General features: G+C 45.7%; 1 protein-coding gene across 1 annotated transcript in view; it reads right to left on the bottom strand.

Annotated features, from left to right (window-relative positions):
- Positions 1–15,959, bottom strand: part of Hydin (HYDIN axonemal central pair apparatus protein) — a 306,967-nt gene that overhangs the window by 285,479 nt on the left and 5,529 nt on the right. Inside the window, exons 3-4 of the mRNA XM_051168753.1 lie at positions 11,199–11,318; positions 7,622–7,756 (exon numbers count right to left, since the gene is read on the bottom strand). Coding sequence (XP_051024710.1) covers positions 7,622–7,756; positions 11,199–11,318 — 255 coding nt within the window. The remainder of the gene's footprint in view (positions 1–7,621; positions 7,757–11,198; positions 11,319–15,959) is intronic.

Raw genomic sequence — 15,959 nt, 5'->3', positions numbered from 1 at the left:
TCCTGCATGCATTAGCTGTCTCCAGGTAGAAGCCCTGCAAGGCCTGCTGCTTCCACTCATTGGCCAGACATACACTGCAGCAAAGCATGCTGGGGAATGTAATAGTCTCCTATTTTAGGTGGCAGCGAATCTAGATAAATATATACTTCTTTGTATACTGCTGGTAGAAATACAAATTAGTACAGTCATTGTTGAAAACAACATGGAAATTCTTCCAACAATTAAAAGTAGCCAGGTGATGGTGGTGATGCGTGCCTTTAATCCCAACGCTCAGGAGGCAGAGGCAGACAGTTCTCTGTGAGTTCAAGGCCAATCCTAGTCTACAGAACTAGTTCCAGGACAGACAAGGCTACACACACATACACACACCTGTCTCAAACAAACAAAATAAATAAATAGCCACATATAACCCAAGAATTTTGTGTATGGGTCTTTTTTCAAAAGAAATGAAACCAGTGTATTGAAGATACATGCTCACAGTCACTGAACAGCCAGGACAGGAAATCAACACAAATGCAGAACAATGGGTAAATAAATACAAAAATAGAACAAGTCCACATACATATGTGTATGTGTGTACACACACACACACACACACTTTTTGGAGTACTATGTAAGGAAGAAAAGTCTGTCACTCTTGGCAATATGGCTAACCTCAGAGGACATTTCATTTAATGAAATAAACTAGGCACAGGAAGACAAGCATCATATAATCTCATGTATACAGGGAATCCAAACCAGTCAAACTCATAGAAGGAAAGAGTAGAGTAGTGGTCGTCAGAAGATGGAGTTTCAGCCAGGTAGAAAGTGTTTTCCATGGTTCTTATGTGTTTGTGTGTCCCTCGTCAAGGTTTCGTGTACTGGCCTTTAATCTCTATTCTATGACTGCAGGAGGACTGAAATCCAACCCTGGTGCTTACAGTCTGGGTCTTCGGGAGGTGACTAGAATCAGATCAGGTCTAGAGCCCCCATGGTTGGGTTTCTGGTGGTGAGTTTGTAAGGAGAGAGAGACCAGAACACACAGATATCTGCCTCAGGACTCCCCCTGTAAGAAGGTCATGGCCAAATTGGTTCCTCAGCCTTGGACCAGAATAGGGCTCAAAAATAAATCTTCTGAATAACTTGCCTGTTCTGTGGTATTGTGTTAGTGGCAAGAGATGAGTGAAGTGTTTAAAAGTCACTCAGATTAGTAAATGGTTTCACTGCAAAAAGATGGTGAGGTACTGGACATGTTAATAACCACTGCCAGCTAAGTTTGTGTGTGTGTGTGTGTGTGTGTGTGTGTGTGTGTGTGTGTGTGTGTGTGTGTGTGTATTAAACGTTGCAAGGCATAGAGATGCATGCCTTTCATCCCAGCACTCAAGAGGCAGGGGCAGAAGGATCTCTGTGAGTTTGAGGTCAGCCTGGTCTACATAGTGAGTCCAGGATGATGAGGGTTGTCTCTCACTATATTACTATAGAAACAAATACAGACATTGTGCTCCTCCTGAAGGAATGCAACAGGAAGCACCCATTACTCGTGACAGGCTCTCAGAAGAAAACAAGAAGCTAATCAAGTTTATAGGTCACAGAGGACAGATGGTCACTCTCGACAAGTCTATGGGGCCCAGGGAACAAACTTCACTTGCACCATGATGTAAACAAACTGATTCGATTGGGGAAACCTAAATACTGACTGCATATTTGGTGCTATTAAGGGACTATGGTTATGTTTACATTTTCTGGTGGCATTATGAATTTATCACCATCTTAGAAGGTTCTTAATTTTAGAGACAAATATTGAAGTATTTGCAGTTGGCGTTCTATGATGTATGGATTCAAACTCCAGTGTGGCAAGGAGCAGACAGATAAAGCAGAATAGTCATGCTGTGGTCATTTGAAGCCTCCGTGATGGCTGTTCACTTAGTCCTCAAGCTTTACAGATGGTCCAAGCTTCCATAATAAAAAGGTCTCGAAGATTTCATCATAGCTTCCTATCTCATTTCACGTGACTTCCCCAAATCTTCATCCTCTCAACTTCTACAGCCTCTTCTCCTTCAATTTTCCAGCAGCTTCCTCTGCTGCAGCCCCACCAGCCTCTGGCGTTCCCCTGAGCCCCTGGCCAGCACATTTCTGCCACATGGCTTTTATGCTTTCTGACCCTTCTCCCAGAAGGCTCCTCCCATAAGGCATTTGAATGGTTTATGTTAACTTGGTACCCAAATGGCGCCTCAACTGAAAACCCTTCTTTCATCCTTCTACTGAAGAAAAAAAGTCCCCATCGCTCTCTATCTTCTATCATGTCAGTAGTTGACACTGAATTATACAGCAGCATGTCCATTGATTGTGGGTCATAGCCTACATGAAGGTCAAAACTTGTTCCATTAGCCACTCAAAGAATGGAACTCTAGCTCAAATAATACACCGACTGAAAGAATATTAGTCTTTCATGTTTGCTTGAATCCTCAACTATGAAGAGAATTCCTCAGATTCTTATTAGCCTAATGATCAAATGATATTCATTTAGTTTGGAAGGTGTAAACACAGCCACGTGGTTCACAGGAGACATGAAAGCCAATTCAGACAGCGTCCTTCACTTAGCAGACTCCTTAGACACCTTTCTCCTGGTTGAAACAGCCAGAGAGGATGTTAATTTATAATCTGTTCAGAACGGAAAAGTCTTCTTACCTGCTTCTGCCTTTATGATCTGCAAGCCACCACACTCAAAATGAAAAACCTACTTAATATTTTCCTGAAGTTAATCCTTGATGCTCTATTCCAAGGTGCCTGGCACTGAGCTAGGGCTGTGGGCTTGCAGGAAGGATCTAGACAGAACTAGGGAGAGCTAAATCTAAGCATGAAAAAAAAAAGAGCCAGAAATGATGAAAATCACTTACTGGGAGAGCCAGGTATGGTGACCATGCCTATAATCCCAGGCCTGAGCTGGAATGTCAGTAGTTCAAAGTGATCCTCAACTACACATTGAGTTCAAGGCTAACCTTGGTGACATAAGACCCCCACCCCTACGAGATCTTATGGTATCTACACTTTAATTCAAAGTGTTGGCAATACAGTTTATGATTATTATACATCTAGGGTGCATAAAATATGATAATGTTTTCTATCCTTCTGGAAACATGTATTAAATGTCATAGGGAAGCTATTTTGACAGCCTTTTGGATACTTTCCCTAAAAAGATACACAGAGAAAACAGAATAGCATAACAAATGCCAATATACCCATCACTGAGACACAACCATAATTAGTGTGCGTTCATCCTGGTCTCATCTAAATATGACTGTTAAAATTCCATCCCGCATTTCCTCCTCCAAGTGCTGCTACAATCTCCCATCGTAGCACCGTATAAACATGCTTTCTTGAATCTAAGTCAGCGTTCCATGCTTCCCTCTGAATATTTTCCCAACTCAATTTAGTAATGAAGATTATAACTTAAGAGGTCAAGAAAATGAATGACAGGCTCCAGAATTCCTGGTGCTATTTGATAATAACACCAGCTATTATGCTTCTATGGAGCATGATACATGCACCATATTATTATTAGACTAATAACATATCTAGTATTTTTTTTTTAAGTCTGTGTGGGAGGAGATAAAGAAAGTCAAAGGGAATCAACTGCACCTGTTATCTGGCCATTTGGCATTCTTTGCAAGCAAGTGCCATGCCCAGGGAGCCAATCAAAAGATGGCAGGGGAGAATGCACATTGCGTTACCATCTTCAATGTGTTAATATACACGGATGCTGACAATCCATCTGAAAGGGGGTGAGCTTGTTAAATGTGGCATGCTGCAATTTACATACCGTGCCCTCCAGATGTGAGGGGCATGGATGAGAATGGAGAGTGAGCAAGACCAGCAGGGGACACAGGCAAAACAGCATGAGCCCTTTGACTCCCAATTTGGCTAACTGAAGAAAGCGTGATGCTCGGTGGCATGATTGACTTTTTCCTAAAGCGATTCTGGCTTCGCTTCCCCTCTGCTGCCTTCTGGAACAGCATGGGCAACAGCATGCCTGAACCTAGCTGATGGTTCTGTGCACAGGCCCTGTCAGCTTCCCAAACAGTGGGGGTGAGTGGGATACTGACTACTGGACACTGCTGGCAGCAGGGGAGACTGACTCTATCTTTAGGAAGTGGAGCTCTGGAAACTGGACTATCACCTACAGCTAATCCCAACACATTTTCCCCCATATACTAGGAACTGAACTCAGAGCTTCATGCTTGCTGGGCAAGTCCTCGATCACTGACTGCTTCCTCATCCCTCCTCCTCTTCTCTTCTTTTCTTGTCTCTTTCTTTCTTTTCCTTCATTCTTTCATTCTTTCCTCCTCCTCCCTCCTCTGCCTCCTCCTCCTGCTATTCTTCCTCCTCTTTCTTTGTTTTAGTCAAGAAATAGGATCCCAGTAAGATATACAATATTGAATAAACAGCATGTCAAGGGACAAATTCAGCATCTGGAGCATGATAAACAGCACAACATAAAGCTAAACACACGAATCCCTGACGAGACTATTAGTATCTCGCATTTATAAAACAAATGCCAGCCAGGTGTGGTGGTGCACACCTTTAATCTCAGTACTCGGGAGGCAGAGGCTGGTGGATTGCTGTGAGTTCGAGGCCAGCCTGGTCTACAAAGTGACTCCAGGACAACCAAGGCTACTCAGAGAAACTCTGTTTCCAAAAAAAACAACCAAACAAACAAACAAACAACCAAACAAAACAAATGCCACAGTAGATAAAATACATCCCAACCATTACTTGTGATATACATAAACAGTGTCATGTTCGGCTTTTGATTATGGAAGCTTAAAAACACACACAAGCCAACAGAATAGTGTAACACACTCAAACACACCTTCTATCACCCAGATGCAAGCACCAGCACCATCCCTTCATTCTGGTTCCATCCAACCCCCAACCCACTCACCTATTATTATACAGTTTCTAAGGTACGATATCCATGTGTATTGGAAAGCAGAAATATTAAATATGCAGTTTTGATGACTGCAGTCATCACGCAACCCACACACCTATGGCTAGAGACTGCTCTGCCTCCTCAGTTACACTGTGGAGCATCCCACCCCCGCTGGAAGCCCCATATGTTACTCTCTCACAGTTCCCTCCGGGAGTGGTGGCGCAACACCATCTTCTACCAGAAGACAGTTTTTCCAGCAAAGGAAAAAAAAGGGAGGGGGCACTCAAAGTCCTCAAATCAAACACGCTTTGCAGTTCAGGCCACACAGAGGCTTATTTATAGTCTGTTGTCTACAAAACGACCGGCCCAGACCCTGACACCCCAGCCCCAAGCAAACCCAGCCGCCTTTTCTTCACAGATAGCCTTCAGTCAGAGACCAGGGAGAAGTGGCTCAGAGCTATCTCGCTCATCTATTGATCCCAACTATTAATGGCACTGTACAGACAAGCACGCCTGCTATTAACAGCAGCCACCTCTTTTTATTCTAGGGCTTTCTCTGTCTTTGAGAATTTCATATATTTGTGTATAATGAAACATGATCATATCTGCCCCTTATTTCTCCAAGTTCTCACGTCTCTTCTAATATGCTCCCTCCCAACTTCATGTTTTTTTTTTTTAATAACTTATTAAGTCCATTTAGTGCTGCCCATACGTATTCAGATTTGGGGGTAGCCCCTGGAGTATAGGAAGCCTACCTGTGGCCACATCCTCAAAAAAAAAAAAAAAAAAAGAAAGAAAGAAAGAAAGAAAGAAAAGAAAAGAATGATTATTTCTCTCCCAGCAAACTGTCCACTGCCACCGGCTTCTCAGAAAACCGTGGTGCCTAGGCATCATCGCCCCCCACCACCTATGACACAGCAGAGCCTTTTGTTCATGTCCATTTGAGTATTGTTTTCTGTTCTAGCCCCTTCACATGATGTTCGGCTTTTGATTATGGGGACTTTGAAACACACAAGCCAATAACACAGTGTAACAAACTCCAACACACCTTCTATCACCCAGATTCAACTGCAAGTAACATCCCTTTATCCTAGTTCCATCCATTGACCCATCCATGAAACCCCTTCCCCATCCCCCCTCCCCCTCCCCCTCCCCCTCCCAAGTCTCCAGCCAGGCCCATGAAGGAGAAACTCTGACCAACAATTCTGCCTGGGGAGGAAGCTTCGACTCTGACTCCTTCCCTCCAAGGCAGAACTGGGGTTCCTATATCAGGAGGGGATGGGAGGTGCGGGTGGTGGGAGGCCTGCAGGTGGTGCTGAGGGAAAATGGCCCTATCTTTTTGCATGCAGGCTCTCCTTCTGTTGTTTGTGTACAGACAGGCTTCAGCTGATCAGGCAGGCCTCTGCTGTTAGCTGTTGCTTCCCTGCTGTGTTTGAGTGGGGACTCTGTGTCCTTTGTGGAAAGCCAGTTGTCTATCGAACAGTGGAGATCAGGTGTCTCCACCTCCACCCCAACCCCCATCTCAGCCTTGAGCACTAGCTATGGTTTTGCTATGACTGAGGTTAACTGTGATCAATATTTGAATTTAGATCTCTTTTCCAGGTAGGTGAGAATTCTAGGAGAAAATATACATGATGACCCACTAGTATCCCAAACATCTAAAGCAATAGATCCTTTTCCTCAGCTCACTGCATGGAGACTATACCTTCCCTTTATCGGTGGCCCTTTGACTGTAAATGGTCAGAGGCTAGCAAGGAGTGTGCAGCAGGATCAGGCTTTCTCACAGCCTAGCAACTTAAGGCTTGAATGCCCTCATCACCTGACAATTCTTTGCACATCGCTAGTAGTATGGCACCCCTCCCTCCTGTCTACTTTCTTGTCTCCTCTCACCACCACCATATCTAAAACCAATGCCCTCTGTAATGCCACCAACACCAGCTCTGCTGCTATGTTTTGTTCATGGCTTGTCTTCTGGAATTCATTGGTGGGAAATTGGTCTTCAGCATGATACTGTTTGGGAGGTGGTATCCCTTTAAGAGGTGGAGCCTATTTTAATCACTTCCCCTGGGCGGGGACTGCCTTGCCAGGTTACAAGGGGATGGGCTAGGGGAGAGGAAGTGCTCAGCCACGGTAGGACTTAATGAGGTGGGGTGGGTGGGTAGGGGGCTCCCCTTTCCTGAGGAATGGGGAGGAGAAAGAGGGAAGGAGGGTGGGGTTGGGAGGAGAAAAGGGAGGAGGCTACGACCGACCAGGATGTAAAGTGAATAAATAAGCAAATTAATTTTTAAAAAAAGAGGTGGAGCCTAGGAAGAGGTCATTGCTGGTCCTTCTGCAAGCTGTAGCTTTCTTTACCACCATGCCATGTCTCCTTTGTAGATGATGCAATCCACTGTGAGGTGACTCAGCAAAGGGGCAGCTGGGGCTTGCTGGGGTTAGAGCTGGGAGCTGGATAAGCCCTTTCTTTACACAGGCCCGCCCGCAGGCAATTCCATCACACTAATAAAGCCATCCACAAAAACCAGGCTAACGCAACTACCACCACCACCACCACCACCAAAACACCGTCACCAGTTCTACGACCCATATCAAGAGCCACCCATATGACCCTCACCACAGCCACCTCTGTCACCACCAGCGCTGTCAGGCCTGTATATAGAATGGGACCACAAAGCGCTAGACACACGTTCAGTTTTTTGCCTGGGTTGCTGTTACCTTGTTCTCCTCCGGGGTGAACAGGATGCGGAAGATGGATGGCACCCCTGGCGCCACCTTGTGGCCGATGTCTTTGGGGCTGATGATTTTAAAGTAAGGTGAACTCTCTTCCACAACTTTTACCATCCTTGGGATCTGCAGGAGAAACACATGATAGTGACGCTATGTGCGAGAGAAAGCCGGAGGAAACGCAGTAAGGCTCCCGTCCATCACCTGCTAGGTGTGTGGCCTTGATCAGGATTTCATCTGCTTCCGCTGCGAAGGGAGATGGCGTCTACCCTATCCTAAGGGCTCTGACCGCCAGTCTTTAAGACATACCGACTCTTACTTTTACTAACGTTATTACTACTAATATTTGTTTTTGTTCATTTTACAGCTGAAATGACTATCTTCTAAAAAAGAACTGCTCAATACAGGCCTCCCCTACACAGCAGACTTAGGCTGCCTGTCTCAACATTTGGAAAGTGCTTGGGGAAAAGACCCCTCCACAGTGCGTTCAGGACTATCCCCAGGACATTATGTGCCACTCCATCCTCACCATGGCATTTGAGCTTTGCCACAATACCCAGGCCACCCATGGGAGGAGAGTGGAGCAGCTCCACCAAGCAATGGCTATTGGAAGGCAATCCCCAGCCTGACTCCACCCACCCTCTTCATTGGACCATCATCAAGAAGTAAAATCAAAAGGCAGATGGATAACCCTTAGATGATCTCAGGACAGCTTCAGACTGTTTTGTCCTTTTAAGGATTTAGTGTCTGTTCCCCTGGTTTTGCCCCAGAGCTATGTAGCTCTATCCCAGATGGTATGAATAAGAAATACACACACACACACACACACACACACACACACACACACACACACACACACTCCATGGGAATAGTTTACTCTGGGTTTTGAGACAAAGTCTTCCTATATAACTGATGATACTCCTGCCTCAGACCTGTGAGTACTGGGATGGCAGCTGTGTATCACCTTACCTGCCAAAGATTTTTTTTAATGATTCAAAACAATAGAAGAAAGTTATATACAATTGGGTTAACTAGTTGACTAAAGTAATCACAAGAGAAAAATGGAGAGAAAAGAACTCCCACGACCTTGAAAAGCTATGTTTAAAAAGACACACAGAAAAGCTAGATAGAGATCTTAGGAGCAAAGAGTCCGGAGTCAAGGAGCACACACTGAGCCAAGTGTAGTGACACAGGCCTTTCATCACAGCACTCAGGAAGAGGGAGGCAGATGCTCAAGGCCAGGTTGGTCTGTATAGTGAGACCCAGGAGAGAGACAGTAGACTGGCACGCATTTTAGGCAAGATGAGAGCAGCATGTGTGTTGTGCTGGGGCTGGAGAGAAGATGGCTTGAGATTAAGAGCACAGGCTTACTTCCAAGCACCCACGATGAGTGCTTTGAAGTGCCTGTAACTGGAGATCCAGGGGCATCCGACACGCCTGGTCTCCACAGGCATTTGTATGCCCATGAAGGAAGAAGGACAGGAAAGCTTATGGAAGCCTCTCAGAACACAGCCTGGTCTAACTCATGTGAGAACACCCTGCCATGCCTGGAGAAAGCTACCTGCTTGTAGATAATTGAACTTCCCCTGGTTGAGGGCTTTCCTTGTGGCCAACACTTTGGTTGCAATCTCATCCAAGAGGGGTTGGCTTATCCATAAAACCCATGCGCTTTGGAAGATGAGATGTATACGTTCCCTAACGTATACCTGGCTGCCTCATATATAGTTACGGATAACCACTTCTTCTTAAGGGTCAGGATGGATTACCAAAGGACCTTCAGCCTAGTCCCTCTCCATCCTTACTAGCCTAATAAACCTCAAAAACTGTCACACTGTAGTAGGAGAGGGAAAGGAGAATTCTAAGTGAGAATGTGACCCTGTTGGCAGCCCCATGTGAAAGTCTAATGTCCACATGATGTGGCTGTGCTGGACTTTGGGACATGACCCTAGGCACCTTCTGTTCCTTCTCATCTCCCCACTTACCTCAGCTTCTGCAGTGAGCTTCTCTTGCTGGTAACACTGCAGCCAGAAACAAGCAGACAAACCCAAACTCTAAGTGGACCACTGTCTCCAGAGTGGCTTTGCTGGCCCTAAATCACTCTACTGATCTCGGAAAAGCATCACTGACTCCTTTAATGAGCTCCTGCGCTGAATGTACCTCCAAGTCTTCCCACATGCTTTGGGTTCCTGCACAGACTTACTTTCTCATTTTTTCTTGTGGCTCAACTCTTTCTCTTGCCTTCATATTCCTAGACTCCTGTTTGCCTTTCCCGTGGAGTATTGCTGAGATGTTCCCCCTTTACGCACCACCTGCTTATCTTTGCACTTAACTCTGCTTAAAGCTTCTATGTGACCCTGCTTCTATTACTGTCAGGTGTCAAGGAAATCTTCTGGCATTGAACTATTTTCTTTTAAACAAACCCTAGTTTATCCTTAAAGAAAAAGACCTAAGGCTGGGGAAGAAAGCCTCGGTTGCAATTACAGAGGAACATGGCATGGAGATGGAGAGATGTGTTCTGTAGACAAAGTCTGAGGGCTAGTTCACATAACAGAGGAGACCACAAAAGGAGAGAGAGTCACCAGTTATAGATGAGAAGTTACTTAGAAATATAATTTGCTGAAAGAAGGAGGGGGGGAGGAACGGGAGGATACAAGTGATACAAGGATAACAATTGAGATGTAATCCAAATAAATTAATTAAATTAAAATTTAAAATTAAAAAAAAATTTAAAAAGTTATATAATTTTCAGAGTATAAGTATAAATGCTCACATTTGCTGTTTATCTGAGCAGATGATACCCTGCGCTGAAATACCGGTACCCGCAGTGCAGCATACGTCTGCATTAGGAGCAACCATTTAGTCTTAATGAAAACCTAGTCCAGCTGGTCAGACACAAGAACTCCCTGCCAGTCATCAAATCTATGCTTTTTGCATCATGAAATTGGGGCACGTGGCCAGAGAGATGGCTCAGCAGTTAAGAGCACTGGCTGCTCTTCCAGAAAACTTGGGTTTGACATTAAGCACCCACATTGTGGCTCACAACCATCTGTAACTCCAGTTCCAGGAGGTCTGACACCTTCTTTGGGCCTCTGTTCTTACTACACACATGTGGTGGTACACATACATACACACAGGCAAAACATCCACATACATAAAATAAAAGCAAACACAACTTTTTAAAAAAGGAAGTCAGAGCACGTGTTGGGAGTTTGCATCTGTTGGGTACTGCACTGGACTATACAGGCGGCAGCAATTGGACACAAACAGAATTTGTGTTCATGAAACTTGCAGCCAGCACGTGAGAGGTAGAGGCAGGTGGATCTCTGTGAGTCTGAGGCCAGCCTGGTCTACAGAGTGAGTGCAGGACAGCCAGGGCTATTATATGAGAAAGCCTGCCTCAAAGAAAGAAAGAAGGAAAGAAAGAAAGAAGGAAAGAAAGAAACTTGCAGCCAAAGAACATGTTTGCACATTATTGTCCTATGTCTATCAAGTTAAAGAGTGCGTCTCAGGGCCTTCAGAATCCGGCTCCATCACGGAAGAACTTGCTCACACCAGCGGGCGTACTCACTTTGTCGTTGTTCCTCAAGACCAAGGGCACCTCATAGACCTCACAGGGAGCATAGTTCTGGAATATGATCTCTGACGGGAAAGGCTGGAACAAGGCCTGATCCAAGTCAACTCCGGAATACTGCAGTTGGGAGACAAAACGGTTCATACCGTGGGACTGTGGCAAAGGTGACAGGTAACTCATGCAAAGGCCTGTTAAGATAACGTGGGGAGACCGCCATAGCAACAGTTAAAATCAGTGAGGTTGTTTTCATCAACCTTCCTACAAAAGAAGGGAGAGAATTTGGGAGCTGGCTCTGCCAGCACAGAGCTTACAGCGCAGGCATGAGGACCTGAGTTCTGACCCCCCCCCCCCAGCACCCACTTATGAAGCCAGGTGTGGCAGTCCACACCTGAAACCCCAAGACTGTGGAGGCAGAGGCAGGTGGGTCTCTGGGGCATACTGGTTACCAGCATAGCTGAATCAGCTAGTTCCAGATCCTAATAAGAGAACCTCCAAAATCAAGGTGGGTGGCTTCTCAAAAGCAGGACCCAGGGCTGACCTTGGGCCTATACTCTCATATGTATGCATGCACGTGCGTGCGTGTACACACACACACACACACACACACACACACACACACACACACACAGACCACTAACCTAGACTTTGAGATCTAAACATGGTAAGTGAGATCGTCTGACCCAGCTACCCTATGACAATAAATCAAGAGCTCCAGCAACAAATGTCTGCTCAGCCACACTGCTAACAAGGTCATGAGGAACTGCTAGGTGTGCTGCAGGAGAGAGTGGGTGCAGGGTGCATGGAGAGCACAGTGGGTTACATCTGCCTCCGCGCATTAGACTGGACGGCTGAGATATGAGCAGAACTCTTGGACCTGTAGCAAGGCTAGAGAGACAGAGAAGAGACTGGAGTTCCAAAGCTTGTCAACGAAAGGGTAGGGCTCTGATGAGCTTTGCTCTCATTGACCTGTGGCTGGATGCACCACAGAATGAGGATGGACCAGGGCCCCTCAGTCCTTCCATGCTGGCGCTCAGGGAGGTCTGGCACCAACAGCCAGGTCCCCTCTGAAAGAAGAGACAGCTACCCCAGGATTTGGATAATTTATGCCATCTTCCATTTGTGAAAGTTTACAGCTTACAACCAAGAATGCTTTGTAAAGCTGCAAAAATGTGCAGAGTGTAATTATATAAAACCAGCCATAAATACAAGAAAATAGAATATCATAGCTGAAAGCCAGCACAAACAAGAGGTAACAGAAACACACTCTCAGAAACACAAGACTCACAATTCTGGCAGAGTTAGAAATGATAAGAAAGCGAGTGAAAATTCTACACCTTAATGACAATGAGAATGAGGAAGGATTCAATGTGTGTGTTTAAGTGTAACAGCAGACCGGCCACAGCTGAAGCATGACTGGTCTGCAGATAGGTTAAAAGAATATTCAGACCAAGAAAACAGGTTAAGATGATAGAAAATTCAGGAGAGAAGTAAAATGGGCAGGTGACAAATCAACAGGCCTGAACTAGGCCCATGTGGAGGCCCAAAATGAACGGGTGGGGAAGAGGATCATTGATGGAGCCAAGACAAACATGCAGGAGGCCTTGTGAACTCAAATAAGAGTAAAAAGAAATCCATACATAGGTAGATAGTCATAAAAACCATTGAAAACAGAGGCCAAACGTGCAAGAGATGTTAACAGGAAGAGAAGAACATGTTTTATAGCCAAGAAACACGGAAGTGTTGAATGCTCAACGTAATTAATAAAGGACAAAAGATGTGAAAATGATATCATTTAAGCCCTGGGGAAATAAGTCCAAACCAGTCAAACAAACAAACAAACAAACAAAACCTTCTGCATAAATAATATTCTCTACCCTAAAAAACATACACAGGGGGAGGAGGTCCCCCTCAGTCACAGTCATAGGGGAGGGGAGTAGGGGGGAAGCGGGAGAGAGGGAGGAATGGGAGGCTTCAAGGGATGGGATAAATATTGACATGCAATATGAATGAAGTAATAAAAAAAAATTTAAGAAAAAGGCTTCAGGGAATCAAGGAGAAGCCTGACCAATCAAGAACGCACCTCAATGTTAGCAGACCATACAGCAAGGCCAGGTAGACCTCCCTTCTTTCAAAGATGGGTAGCAATAGCAACCACAATGATAAAGTAAGCCAGTATACACACACACACACACACACACACACACACACGTATGCATATATACATATATGTATAGAATGCTTGAGAAAGTAGTAGAAAAACAGAGCAAATGAGGCGTCTTTAATTCTATCACTCTCCAGGTCTCTCACTGAAGCTGGAGCTCACCGACTGACTAGAATCCCAATCTTCCTGACTGGGATTCAGTCTGCCTGGCCCTGCCTCCTTAGCTTGGGGTCACAGATGCATGCTGCTGGGCCTGGCTTTTCCATGTGTGCTGGGGGACCAGAGTTCAGGCCCTCAAGCTTCCATGGCAAACACGTAAAAGAATGAGCATCAGAAAATGAATGCCAACCAGCAACGGCAAGTCTATGTGCATGTTTGTTTTCGTGGGGCTGGGGACCAGAGCTAGGCCGAGCAGGCTCAGGCTCTACCCTGAGCTACGTCCTCAGCCCCACAAAGCCAGGCAAGTCCTAACCACACCACTCTACCACTCCCTAAAATGTATAATGGGGCCGGTGGTGGTGGCGCACGTCTTGAATCCCAGCACTCGGGAGGCAGAGGCAGGCGGATCTCTGTGAGTTCGAGGCCAGCCTGGTCTACAAAGTGAGTCCAGGACGGCCAAGGCTACACAGAAAAACCCTGTCTCAAAAAAAACAAAAAACAAAAAACAAACAAACACAAAAACATATAATGGGAAAACAATTTTTAAAAAGCACAAAAATATTCAAGGCTACGGGAAAGACATAACAACTAGAAGAGGTGAAAGTATGATGTGCCTTCCAGTGAACACTGAGTTTCCAATATGTGTCAAATTCCTTTCCATGTGCTGAACACAGAGTGGTGAAGAGAGCCGCCAGCAGCCCTGTCCTCGTGAGGCCGAGCTGCAACCTTTCCCAGGCTTTATACGCGCTCTTCCTTCTGATTGGAGCGTCCTTGCTTCAGGCAGCTGCCTAGCTCAGGGGGTCTTTCCCACGGCTTCTTATCTAGCCAGGCAACCAATGTCCCCATTCTCTCATGAGAATTATTTCTATATGTGAAGAGGGGAGTCTTAGTTGGGGTTCTATTGCTGCAAAGAGACACCATGACCACGGCAACTCTTATAGATGAACGCCTTTAATCAGAGCTGGCTTACAGTCCAGAGGTTTAGCCCATCATTGTCATGGTGGGAAGCATGGTGCCATGTAGGCATTCATGGTGCTGGACAGGGAGCTGAGAGTTCTACATCTGGACCCACAGGCAGCAGAAAGAGAATGGCACACTGGGCATGGCTTGGGCTTCTGAGACCTCAAAGCCCACCCCCAGTGACATACTTCCTTCAACAAGGCCACACCTACTTCAACAAGGCCACACCTCCTAATAGTGCTACTCTGTATGGGCTTATGGGGGCCATTTTTTTTTTCAAACCACCCACAAGGGGTAAGAAGGAAGGATGGTGAGGAGGCCACGAGCCCCATAGCAGAGGAACGAGAAGATATGAAGAAAACAGGTGGGTGATGTCGAGCCTTAGGATCCAAGGGTCAAATTTAGATTTTATGAGAGTAATAGAAGTCACTGGTAGTATTAAATAACATGATCTTATTTACATTTTAATTACATGTATAGTGTGTGTGTGTGTGTGTGTGTGTGTGTGTGTGTGTGTGTGTGTGTACTCAAACGCACAGGTGCTTGCTGTGATGTGTACATGGAGGCCTGAGGACACCCTGAGGGAACTGGTTCTCTCTCTCTACCATGTAGGACCTGAGAATTGAACTGAGGTCATCAGGCTCTACCCACTGATCTATCTTGCCAAGACCTCATTTACACATTTAAACATAGTTCATGCTGTGCTGTGGATTCCTGGTCATGAAGAGCTAAGATCAAAACAGAGGCTAGAGCGCTGGGGGGATGGCTCAGTGTCTTAAGCACTTGTCACATGCTCGGCAGACATGGTGGTCACCTGTAACCCCAGCACACAGAAGGCAGAGATGGGTGATCCCGGGGATGAGCTGGCTATCTAAACTAATAAAATCTGGGAAGTTGGGGTTCAAGTAAGAAACTCTGCTGTAATCAATAAGGTGGAGGATGCAAGACCCCATGTCAATCTCAACATACATGCATATACATGTACACACTGTCCTCCACACACACATGCAAGCACAGACATGCACACATGAATCAGGGATAACTCTGAAGTGCAGCCTGGATAACAAAATGTGGTTGCTATCTGCAACATAGGCTTTGGGAGACAACACAGATCTGCATTTGCATCTCCAACATATGGCAGCTGAGCATTAGATGTAAGTGTGAACGTCAAGGCCGGGCGTGGTGGCGCACGCCTTTAATCCCAGCATTCGGGAGGCAGAGGCAGGCAGATCTCTGTGAGTTCGAGGCCAGCCTGGTCTACAAAGCGAGTCTAGGACAGCCAGGGATACACAAAGAAACCCTGTCCCGGAAAACAACAACAATAACAACAAAATAAAATAAATGTGAACGTTAGCATCAAACATGTGAGCTGGGTCTGAAGCTCAATGGAAACATAGCTGCCAAGCAGACATGGGGCTCCCCCCCATGTACCTCCCCAGCACCCCCAAACATTAAACATAAAAATAACAAGTGAGAGA

Source organism: Acomys russatus, chromosome 26, assembly GCF_903995435.1.
Source record: "Acomys russatus chromosome 26, mAcoRus1.1, whole genome shotgun sequence".
Classification (NCBI taxonomy): domain Eukaryota; kingdom Metazoa; phylum Chordata; class Mammalia; order Rodentia; family Muridae; genus Acomys; species Acomys russatus.
The sequence above is the reverse complement of the archived record's forward strand: the minus strand, read 5'-3'. Positions and strand labels throughout refer to the sequence as shown.